Raw genomic sequence first — 13,083 nt, forward strand, 5'->3', positions numbered from 1 at the left:
TTGATAACCACAAGTCTGTTCTCTATGTCTGTGAGTCTGTTTCTCTTTCATAGATAGGTTCATTTGTGCCGTATTTTAGATTCCACATATAAGTGATATCATACGGTAATTGTCTTTGTGTTTCTGACTTACTTCACTTAGTGTGATAATCTCTAATTGCATCCATGTTGCTGCAAATGGCATTATTTCCTTTTTTATGGCTTAGTAATATTCCATTATATTCCATATATACCATATATACCATATCTATTCCATGTATACCATATCTTCTTTATCTATTCGTATATTGATGGACATTTATGTTGTTTCCATGTCTTCACTATTGTAAATAGTGCTGCTATGAACATAGGGGTGCATGTATCTTTTCAAATTATCGTTTTGTCTGGATATATGTCCAGGAAGGAGATTGCTGGATCACATAGTTCTATTTTTAGTTTTTTGAGGAACGTCCATACTGTTTTCTATAGTGGCTGCACCAATTTACATCCTCAGCAACAGTGTAAGAGGGTTCCCTTTTCTCCACACCCTCTCCAGCATTTATTATTAGTAGACTTTTTAATCATGGCCATTCTGACTGGTGTGAGGTGGTACCTCATTGTAGTTTTGATTTGCATTTCTCTAATGAATAGTGATGTTAAGCATCTTTTCATATGTCTATTGGCCATCTGTATGTCTTCTTTGGAGAAATGTCTATTTAGGTCTTTTGCCCATTTTTTGATTGGGTTGTTTGTTTGTTGTATTTTCTTATTGAATTGTATGACCTGTTTGTATATTTTAGAAATTAATCCCTTGCCAGTTGCATCATTTGTAAATATTTTCTCCCAGTCCATAGGTTGTCTTTTTGTTTTGTTTATGATTTCCTTTGCTGTGCAAAAGCTTATAAATTTGATTAGGTCCCATTTGTTTATTTTTGCTTTTATTTCTATTGCATTGGGAAATTGACCTAAGAAAACATTGGTATTATTTATGTCAGAGAACGTTTTGCCTATGTTCTCTTATAGGAGTTCTATGGTGTCATGTCTTATATGTAAGTCTTTAAGCCATTTTGAGTTTATTTTTGTGTATGGCATGAGGGTGTGTTCTAACATCATTGATTTACATGCAGCTGTCCAACTTTCCCAACACCACCTGCTGAAGAGACTCTCTTTTCTCCATTGTATATTCTTGCCTCCTTTGTCAAAAAAGAGTTGCTTTGATAGACTTTATCTTGTACTTCCTACCCATTTGCACCAAATCTACTAAGGAAGGGGGAAGGGAAATAAGGAGACAGGGTGACAAAGAGGAAATGAGGGAGAGAGGGAGACAGATATTACTGGTTTCCAAGAAGACTGAGTGAAGTGGTTGGGAAAAAATGTAAATCTATTATGAATACTGAAAAAATAATGACTAAAAACATATTTTCTCACCGATGGTATATCAGTAGCCAAACTTTTGGATACGACAGACAACATGTTTCTATATCTTAAACATAAATTCTTCAACAATTTAGACACTTAAGTAGAAATAATTCCTTAAATAAGAACAAGTCAGGAATATGGAAGGTATTAACTTAATTAGAAGAAATCATTATCCTTATGAATAAGATCAGATTTCTTCTGAGTTTTCCTTTTTACTACCACCAAATATTAGTTTATTTAGTCTTATAAAAATCACTGAAAATACCATCAAAATATAGATGTAATCACACAATTTAATCAAACAAAACTCAATTTGAATAAGATAGCTTATCTGTGTGGCCTATTGTTATATACATATTGAAAAAATTTTAATTACAAAAAAAATTCCCAGATATATTAAAGAATATACTTGTATCTTTGAGCTGCTCTCCTTTCTTGCTTATCAGGATCCGTCAGAAAACCAACCTAGAAAACATAGGCAGAACACTCTATGACATAAATCACAGCAAGATCCTTTTTGACCCACCTCCTAGAGAAATGGAAATAAAAACAAAAATAAACAAATGGGACCTAATGAAACTTAAAAGCTTTTGCACAGCAAAGTAAACCATAAACAAGATAAAAAGACAACAAGAATGGGAGAAAATATTTGAAAATGAAGCAACTGACAAAGGATTAATCTCCAAAATATACAAGCAGCTCATGCAGCTCAGTATCAAAAAAACAAACAACCCAATCCAAAACTGGGCAGAAGACCTAAACAGACATTTCTCAAAAGAAGATATACAGATTGCCAACAAACACATGAAAGGATACTCAACATCACTAATTATTAGAGAAATGCAAATCAAAACTACAATGAGGTATCCGCTCACACCGGTCAGAATGGCCATCATCAAAAAATCTACAAACAATAAATGCTAGAGAGGGTGTGGAGAAAAGGGAAACCTCTTGCACTGTTGGTGGGAATGTAAATTGATACAACCACTATGGAGAACAATGTGGAGCTTCCTTAAAAAAATACAAATAGAACTACCATACGACCCAGCAATCCCACTACTGTGCATATACCTTGAGAAAACCATAATTCAAAAAGAGTCAGGTACCACAATATTCATTGCATCACCATTTACAATAGCCAGGACATGGAAGCAACCTAAGTGTCCATCGACAGATGAATGGATAAAGATGTGGCATGTATATACAATGGTATAGTACTCAGCCATAAAAAGAAATGAAATTGAGTTATTTGTAGTGAGGTGGATGGACCTAGAGTCTGTCATACAGAGTGAAGTAAGTCTGAAAGAGCAAAACAAATACCGTATGCTAACACATATAAATGGAATCTAAAAAAAAAAAGTTCTGATGAACCTAGGGACAGGACAGGAATAAAGATACAGACGTAGAGAATGGACTTGAGGATATGGGGAGGGGGAAGGGTAAGCTGGGACGAAGTGAGAGAGTAGCATTGACATATATACACTACCAAATGTAAAATAGATAGCAAGTGGGAAGCACCTGCATGGTACAGGGAGGTCAGCTTGGTGCTTTGCAACCACCTAGAGGGGTGGGATAAGGAGGGTGGGAGGGAGATGCAAACGGGAGGGGATATGGGGATATACATATGTATATAGCTGATTCACTTTGTCATACAGCAGAAACGATCACAACACTGTAAAGCAATTATACTCCAATGAAGATTAAAACAACAACAGCAACCTAGGCCCTTTAATTCTGTCCAGATCTTATCATTACTTCTTTTTCTATCACTCTTTGGCATCTAAGTTCTATTCTCTCCCTTTTACGTTTCAAACGACAATAATAACAATAATAAATGATGACTGTTTCTCTTAAAAGCATCACAGATGCAAATATTAAAAAAGCTTTTCTCAAAAATGAGAAATCTCCCAGACACCTTTGTCTTCAGGTAAGCACAGTGGACAGTTGCCCAAGTGATGAGCAATGATGTTCTGACATCTACATCACACAGACAAGCAATATAGTAGAAAAGATAGAGGATGTGTTCCTAGATAATGACACTCCAGGCATTCAGTGCCACAACGCTCACCCCATCTAATCCCTCCCAGTAAGAATGAGTTCTGACCACTGTGCCAGGCAGATGAATCTTATGTGTGATATAACCCAGTTCAGCCAAGCAGCTAATTATTACATGCCTCCCCCTCAAAAAGTAACCAAATGCATAACAATTCCCCATATATATTGTGCTGTAAACTAAGGTAGTTATTAATTTGTAATTCTGTTTCATATTCCTCTATCTTATCATGAATACTTTGACAAATATTTAGTACCGAAAGTAGCTACACTAATCTCATTACAAATTATTATTGGAACATTACAAAGTCAAGTAAACACAGCTGGCTTTGTTTTAGCAGGATCCAGTTTTTGCTATAAAGAGGTTTGCATCAAGTACAAGAAAACAGTTGCACAATGAAAATTAAAATGATATTTAAACAATGTAACAACTGTGATGAAAACAAAAAATCAGATATACCTCAACATTGAGGTATATCTATATTTCTTAATTTGAGGGAGAAAATGAAGGAAAACTAATCATGTAACTATTGATCATATTACTTTGAATTTTCTCTACTTTATGGCCACAATATCTTAAATTTAATATTTAGTTTATAGAAGCCACAAACCATCTATACTGTTATTGAATTTTTTTTCAACTTGCTCTCCTTTTAAAACATCACAAGTCAACTTTAGAGGAAACTGCATATTGCTATGCAAAAAATAAGCAAATAACACTTGTCATAATTTTAAAATTGCTTTGAAAACAAATACAGAACTACTAACAAATTTTAGAAGCTAAAGGAGATGAGCAAATGGTAATTGATATAGCAGACCGGAAAGAACTAGTAATATGGAGAAGCAATTATTTAATCACTCCTCCAAAGGTTCATTAACTAGAGTCCTTGAGACCTATGGAAGTGAAGGGAGAGGGGCATGGGAATTAGAATAAGAAGGACTAGTTAAAAACCTGGTTAAGAAACAGCATAATTCTTAAGGTGCTACACAAATGACACCTTGAGATCATTTGGAAGACTAAAGAAGAGCTCTTGGAAATTAAAAGGATAGTAGCAGAAATAAAAACTCACAAATGTTGGAGAAAATGTTCAGGAACTTTCCAGAGAGAAGAGCAAAAATACAAAAATGGAAGAAAGTATAAGAAAATTAGAAGACCAATCTAGGAGTTCCAATATCAAAATAATAAGAGTCCCAGAAAGAGAGAACAGAACACATGGGGAGGAAATCATCTATGAAATAATTCAAGGAACATGAGTTAGCAGGTTGAAAAAACTCACTGAGTACACAGCACAATGGATGAAACGGACTCACCTTGGAATCCATAAAACTGCAAATTATCGGGGACAGAGTAAAGCCTACAATCCTTCAGGGAAACATATAAACTAAACAGTTAAAAACAAACCATTAGGAATCATTTTCATTTCTTGTAGCAATACTGAAAGAAACAATGGAGAATTACCTTTATATTCTGAAGATGAATGATTTTCAATTTAGAATTCTATACGAAATCAAACTATATAAATCAAGTGTGAGGGTAAAATAAAGACATTTTTGATATAAAAGTTCTTAAAATTTTCCTTCCCATGCATTCCTTGATGAATAGGGGAAAGTATTGCAGGATGTCCTCTACTAAAAACAGGAAAGAGGCAAAGAGAAAGTCTAGATGATGGGAGGGAAGTTCCTAAAAGACAGTAATGCCCAGTGTCATCAGTCCAAACTCAAGAGGTCAGAAGGCTCTGGGAGAGGCTTTAACAGGGAGATGAAATTGACAGCATACAAAATTCACCTGGCTGTCTTCAAGATGACTGGCTGTGAGTTCAGCATTAATGATTAGTACAAAGAAAATTAAGGGGGAAAAAAGGCAATAGTTAACTCCCAGAAAAACAAGTAATCCGTTTATTCCAAGGTTTAGCTCTGAAAAGAAATTTATTCACGTATAATAATTCAATCACTGATTATTGTTCTAATTCAAATTACAATGTAACTCCATAGGGAGAATGGTGAGATGGGATGGGTGTGTGTGTGTGTGTGTGTGTGTGTGTGTGTGTGTGTGTGTGTGTGTGTATGTGTGTGTGTAGTGGAGATCGGGCAGGCAAGAGAGAGAGATTCTTGTCTTCCATAGCAGAAAGTCAATACACAATACCTAAAAAGGAAGAGTCAAATTTTTTCGGGGTCATGAAGATAAATACCAAAATAGTCAACTAAAATGTGTGAAAATGTTGTGTTCGGTGAGGAGCATTTAGGGGCAGGTAGAAGAGGAGACAACTATTTTTCTTTTCTTTCTAATTAAAAGAAAATTTTTATTGGAGTATAGTTGATTTACAGTGTTGTGTTAATTTCTGCTGTACAGCAAAGTGACTCAGTTATACACATATATACATTCTTTGATTATGGTTTATCCTAGGATATTGGATATAGTTCCCTGTGCTATACAGTAGACTACTATTTTTCTTAAATCCTGTAGAACTGTTTGGCTTTTTAAACCATGGGTAGATATAATTTTAACAAAAGAGAAAGTTTTTAAAGAAGGAAACATTCAAGAATATTCAAGAAAATTCTGAAAAGGAATAATACTGAGCTGAGATTAGTTATACCTGATATTAAAATATAAAGCTGTAAAAATGAAAGCAGTTTGATATGGGTACATATATGGGCAAATGGAAATCAAGCACAAAATAGAAAATAAGGAAATAAATACAAATATGTATGGAAATTATGTGGTAAATATGACATTCCTACTCAGTGGAAAAAAGGAACCATTCAATATCAGGTATTGTGATAATTAGCTTGTCATATAAAAAAATGGATTCTTTACACCAAAATAATTTCTAGATAGATCAAAGATTTAAATGTTAAAAATGAAATTATACAAGATCTTGGTGAAAACATGGGATTACAGTTTAAAAACAAACTCGGGGTTTCTAAGTGAGATACAAAATCCAAAAGCTACAATAGAAAAAAGTGATAAATCTATTTTAAAATTTAGCTCTGTAAAACTGTATGGATAAAAATGAAAACAGAAGCAACTGTACACTATGTTAAAAGTCAAATGATAATCTGGAAAAATTATTCATAGTACATAAAATAGAAAAAAGGGTAATACACTTGCTAATTAAAGAGCCATCATCAATCTTTTAGAAAAAGATAAACATCTCAGTAAAAGTGAACAATCAATAAAAAAGATAATTCATTAGAGGTGAAATACAAATGGTTAAACACAAGATTATTTTTAGTGATAATGAAAACAATACAATGCTACTTTTGGCCTATTACATTGTCATAAGTTGTAAGGATGCAAACATTAATTTTATCTAGCGCTAGCAAGTAGTAGATAAATGGACAACTCATATATGGTAGTGGGACTATAAATTAGTTCAACTTTTCTTAAATTATCTGGCAATAAGTATCAAAAGCCCTTTGATCTAGCAATTCCACTTTTAGAAATCCATCCAAAGAAAATAATTAAACTATTATTCAAAGATCATGTATAAGAATGAACACGTAAAGTCAATCTTTGCAAGACAGACACACTTCAAGTATCTGTAAGGGTTTGATAAACTAAATTATGGTATATACATCAGAGAGAATAGTATGCAGTCATAAAGCAATGTGGATTTATGTTTACTGACATAGAGAGATACTCATGATGTATTGATAAAGAGGTAGCAAGTTGACATACAGGACATACATAGCCGTCCTATTTTAGTCAACATGTGTCTGTGTATAGAAAACAATTGCAGGGAAGTAAGGGGCTCATGTGATGTTAAAATAGTTCACTCTGGAATGTGACTACCAATTGTCTTCTGTGTCCTCATTTTGATTTTCTATGTTTTCAGTGTTTCTTCAATAATTTTAAAAATATAAAACTTAAGAAAAAAATAACAACATTTTGAGATTGATTGAAACACTGAGAACCAAAGGTGGAAATGAAACCCTGAGATCCAAAGGTGGAAATAACTGGTCAGGCAGAGAAGCATATAGAGAAGTATAAATATTGAAGATAAAACAGTGTATTTCTGGAGGTACATTTAGAATAGGTATATTTTTCTTGCTTTAGAACATGGGGCTTGTATCCCATGCTTTGGGGGAGACCCTTCGGTGGAAGATTCTATGACTCTTGTCACTTTGATACTGTTTTGATGTTTTCATAAGATTATAATTCAAAGTAAACATTTTAGAAATTTTAAATGTCTTTGCCTTTCTCTGTACTTTTTAAAATGCAGATTGTGAAAAAAAGACAGTTTTCAGCTTCCATAAGTAAGACATTTTTTTGAAGCCATTTTAAAACCCACATCTCATAAATGCACAACTCTGGCTGCGACATTCTTGGCCTTAGCTACTAAGGAGCCCAACAATTACATAGCATTTGACATTGCCTTTTGCTCTTCTAGGTAGCAGCGTCTGTGCCTCCTGCCCTGAATGAGAGAGACAGGAAGGAAAATAGCTCATGGCAAACGTGGCTTTGATGTTCATGCAGCCACACGCTATGACTCTTCTTCCTGTTTTCGAGTTCTTGATGTATAGAATGGGTTAGAGGGGGGCATACGCAGCCTGCTAACACCCACACAGCAGAACTGACACAGAAGCCAGTGCAATTTTTTAAGCAAGCATTTCAATACAAGGCACTGTTTGTTTTAAGTATTCTGTATGTAGGAGCCTGTGCATGCTAATGTATTAAAAGATTTGCTCACTTTCCTTCTCTGAATCTCTCTTTCTGTCTGTCTCTGTCTCTTAATCTTTGGTTATAAAGACCTAAGCTCTAGGAAAAGAAATCTAAATATTGGGTTGGCCACAACGTTGGTTTGGGTTTCTCCGTAGCATCATTATGTGTAGCATACATCATATGTGTAGCATACATCATATGTGTAGCATACATTGTATGTGTAGAATAGATGTGTAGCATATGAAGTTCTTCTGTCATCCCCCAGCTCTGTGAATCTCCAGTCCTAGGCACTATGCCAGGGCCACAGGCTTTATAATGAGACAGCAATCCCCCACCCCTCCAATACCATCAACTGCCATTAAAGAGGAGCCAGGAAAGCTCTGGTGTGTGAAAGGACCAAAAGGCCCTATTCTATTACACTCCTCTTCAAATTCAAATGGTCTTGAACAAATCTAATCATATCTGTTTATACTATAGGATATTTTTTTCCTTTTGAAAGAAAAGGCTTATAAAGTGAGAGAACTGGGTGCTTGTTTGGTATGCCAAAAACTAACTTCTCAGCTTGGCTGGGGTATAAAACCTTAGTCTACAGGTCTCCTGTATGATGCCTGATTCTCCCACCTGGAATTCTGTCTTTCCTCAAGGTTGCTCGGCACCAAAGCATGAATGGCAGATATTTACAGCTTAAGTTAATATAATTTTTATTTTGTAAATTTTGTATTTCTTGTTGTAAAGTTTCAGGAGTTTAGAATGTACACACACACACACACACACACACATACACATGCACAAGCAGACTAGGAACTCAGGACTTTAGATAGTTCCTGACCATGCTAAGGCAAACACGTGCTTTTTTAAGTCCTGGTAAATTTGACTTCATATGCAAATCAATATCATCTTTTCAATATTAGTCAGACTAGATATGCTGTTCTTCTATAAGAATGGACATCTTGCAAAGTATGTGTATGTGTGTGTTGCTTTTATAAGATAATTTCTATATTATCCTAGTAACCAATTATTTCATCTTAATATTTCATTTTCATGCTATGTACGTGTGTGTATGAATTTTTTTCTCTGTAAATCAGAGTCCAAATCAGAAGAAACAGAATATTTTACTGTAATGCATAAAAGGAAGCTTTTCTTTTATACATTAATCTATGTAACCTTCAAGAACATGGTATTAACCTGAGACTTTTTAGACTAATGTTGTCCTTAGGAAGAAACATTTTTGGACACACTAAAATGATTCCTAAACATATGTGTGATAAGCAGTTCCCAAAGAGCTCCTGGCACCAACAGACTTGTGATTTAAGTAAATTATACCCCAAGATTCTTCTAAAAAGTTTAATAAGGTACACATAATAATAATATGTAAGATCATCTCAGACAAACTGGAAATAAATGCACCAATAATATCTAGGGTAAATGTCTTTGCAATCTTGACTTATTGAAAGCAAGAACATCATTGTAAAAACTAAAAATTCTGATTTGCACAGAAATATTCATCAGCTTTTCCCCATAATTTTAACATTTGATATCTATTATTTAAACAAAAGTACTTACTCTTGAATGTATATTTTCCTGTAAGAAAAGGAAAAAAAAAGTAAATTCATGTAAATCTAGATATTTATGGTAATAAGCAAACGTTATATAAGTTTTAAAATTTTATTATGTAAAATAATGTAAAGTCATTTTCATGAAGGTTTTATAGAATTAGTTTTATAATATCCCTAAAACTTTATTTTAGTATGTATCCACCATATTTGTTTCACACTTTGTATAAGGTTTAAAAACTGTTGATTCAGATTATAGTTAGTAAATTTTAGTCATTTGAAAATGGATTTAAATGTTAATCTTGTTTATATTATGAAATAAAAATCTATTAAACATAGTAATTAGGAGAAATTGAGATAAGATTACAAAGGAAAGTGTTACTGACTTGCAGAAAACTACTAACAAGTGCTTTATAATATCTCTGTCTATAGTGTTTTTTATATATATAGATAGCTAGATAGATTATAAACAATTCACCTATTCAATCAGATAATTCCCGTAAAAACTTTCACTCGGCATTGCTAGCTTTTGTGGCTTCCATTTTGCTCAAGAAAAACTAAAGTCCTTCCAAGGCAACGCGATCTGCCTCTACTTCCACGTCTTCTCTACCTCATTTCCCATAGTTAGCTACTCTCCCCATCTGTGGCAACTGCGTGCCTCCTTGCTCTTTTCAAAGCGCAGGCTCCTGCCTCAAGGCCCTTGCACTTGTCTGACTGCCCTTCCTCCAGATATCTATATGGCACCTTCCTTATCTCCTTCAGGTCTTTGTTCAAATGCCTCTGCCCAGTGATGCTTTCCCTGACCAACCTCTTAAACATTGTATCTGCCTCCCACTGTACTCTTGATTCTCATTCCCTGCTTTATTTCTCCCCATAACGCTTTGTCACTTTCTAATATACTATATGTTTATTTGGTTTCTTGTCTATCTCTCCGCTCCCCGATGCCAAGGCAGGCAAGGATTTATCTTTGCTTTTTTCTCCGTTGTTGCCCCAGTACCTGAAAAACGGACTGGCACACAGTAGCACAAAACGTATTTGTCAAATTAATTAATTTAACAATAAAAAAGTGGGAATCTTTCAAGTTAAATTTCAAGAACAAAGGAGATAGGAACTTCTCTCTGAAAGCCTCATGTGGCTATAGAGAAATAAAGTAATAACCTGTATTAATAAACTGATCACCTTGACCTCTGGTTTCCAGTCTTCTGGAACACAATGTTTCCAATACAAAAAAAATGTCGTGATCCCATCACATCATAGTTGATGGTCTTTTCATATTCAGTGATTGAGAAAAAATTCAATAACTACCTATGCTGAATTTCATAAATTTTCATGGGCTTAATTAAAAAAAATTAATCCCAGTACTTTATATATGTGGAAAACAATGGTATACATATATGTATAGCAAGTATCCCTTTGCTCTCCAGTGTATGAATGGATCCCTAGACATCTTGAAATAACTAGGTTTTGCTGAATCCAAGACCTCCCAGTTGGGAATCTGACAGAGGATTATAAATTTTTAAAAATCAGCAGGTGCTACAATTTCAAACAATTATTAACTGTTGTTTGAAGAACTCTTCTATCTCAATGAAAGAAAGTACACCACCACTACCCTCCTGCCCAGTATTTCTTTCCATTCATTTTCTTAAGCTCACATTCTTTCCCTAATTTCTATCCCCTTCTATTAAGGAATTTCCTTTTCTTATTTTGCTCTGCAAGTCATAGATCAGAAAATTTGGGACAGAAGTTGAATAAAAATAAGAATGCAGTTTTCTATAAAAACAAACAAGTGAAAGATGCAATCACTTTGGAACCAAAACACATACTTTGAAGTTGAAAGAAAAGATTGTTCTTCTGACTCCTAGAGAAGACATGGAAAATTTTTTTCTCTTTCTATTCCATTTACTTCAACCAAATAAAACCTACATATTATAACATATATGAAACACTGTGTTTAATGTAAATATAACATTTTATGAAAAGGAACCTGAGGTTTTCCAACAGTGGAATAGTGGCATTATGTTATAACATCTCCTTTTTATTTGCTTATCATTTTAAAAAATCTCCCTTTTAGGCTAAAACTTTCCAGAAGTTAACCCCAGCCAAGGAGATTTCAGGAAGGACAAAGTTAAATTGGGTCCCTTTACCCCTTTGGGGGGTAAAGTAACAATATATCCACCACCCCACCTTACACCCTCATGGGGTCATTATAATTTGACTCACAGTTAACAATAGTTTTTTCGTGTTCAAACATGATGTCATGTAATAAAGAACTGAAAGAGTTTCCAAAAGTGACTTTAATTTTTACTTGGAACATCCCACTAGAATAATATTAAGAAATATAAACTGTGGTGGACACATTGAAATCTATTCCTTTGTTGTCATGTTGCGTGAGCTTTTAGCTTCCCTGAATGGAAAAGCTATAGCAGTAATATAAACAGCCAAAGCACCCAGATGACTAGAAGTTAGAAGTTTTCCTCCTGAGGATGGTGGCCTCAGTTAGGAAGAAGAAAAATGTAGATAAATTTATAACAGCTAGACATGAAGTTAGAAATGCATCTTCCAGTTACCTACCAAAAAACTTGGAAAAGCCTCTTCATTCTTTTTCTATTACAAATAAACAAATCTTTAGGGCCTCTGAAAGGCATCAGGGATTTGGTGGTATTTATAACTAGGAAAACAGATAAAGGAGGCTGCAGACAGACTATTCTAATTATAGCTACACTTGCATTCACAGCTATTCTATTTTTCACTTTCCTCATGCAGAGCAGAAACCTTAAATAACCCCAAAGAGGCTAAGTAACTAGGCATTTAGCAAATAATTTCCATAAGTTTAGAAACTGTATTAAATCACTATTTCATGTAATCTTACAGGTCACTAATGTGACGCTGTAAATACTCCTTGTTGAATAAATAAAAAACTTGCAGACTTCCAATTTATAAGCTGTAGATGCAGATGTGGGATTGTGCTTCTGGATTGTTTTAGTCTTTTCTTTCTTAAGGTTTCTAAACCCTGAAATTACTGCTTAGATTGTATCTATAGTCATGAAAACAGCCTGTGTGCTTCAGGGAAAGCAGTGAGTGGGTACCATGGGCATGATTTCTCCTTCCAAAGTAGATCTTCACTGGAGTGTGTGTCCATGATCACCCAAGTGTGCTTGTTAAAGTGCAGATTCATGGAGTGGACCCCCAGCAATCCTAATTTTTTTTGGTCTGGAGCAGAGCATAGGCAGTTGCACTTTTATTACACATCCCTGGTGGGTCCAGGGCAGGGAAACTCACACACAAAGAAACACTGCCCAAACGTTTCAAAGGGATTCAAAATTATTTTCTGGATACCAATATTATTTGCTCTTTTGAAAGATAATGGGCTTCAAAGAATAGCCAAATGTTATGAGCTCAAGTCTCCTGGTTACAGAAC

General features: G+C 34.4%; 1 protein-coding gene across 1 annotated transcript in view; it reads right to left on the bottom strand.

Annotated features, from left to right (window-relative positions):
* Positions 1-13,083, bottom strand: part of ARHGEF38 (Rho guanine nucleotide exchange factor 38) — a 157,568-nt gene that overhangs the window by 38,631 nt on the left and 105,854 nt on the right. Inside the window, exon 5 of the mRNA XM_007452164.1 lies at positions 9,676-9,693. Coding sequence (XP_007452226.1) covers positions 9,676-9,693 — 18 coding nt within the window. The remainder of the gene's footprint in view (positions 1-9,675; positions 9,694-13,083) is intronic.

Source organism: Lipotes vexillifer, unplaced genomic scaffold (assembly GCF_000442215.2).
Source record: "Lipotes vexillifer unplaced genomic scaffold, Lipotes_vexillifer_v1.1 scaffold22, whole genome shotgun sequence".
NCBI lineage: Eukaryota > Metazoa > Chordata > Mammalia > Artiodactyla > Lipotidae > Lipotes > Lipotes vexillifer.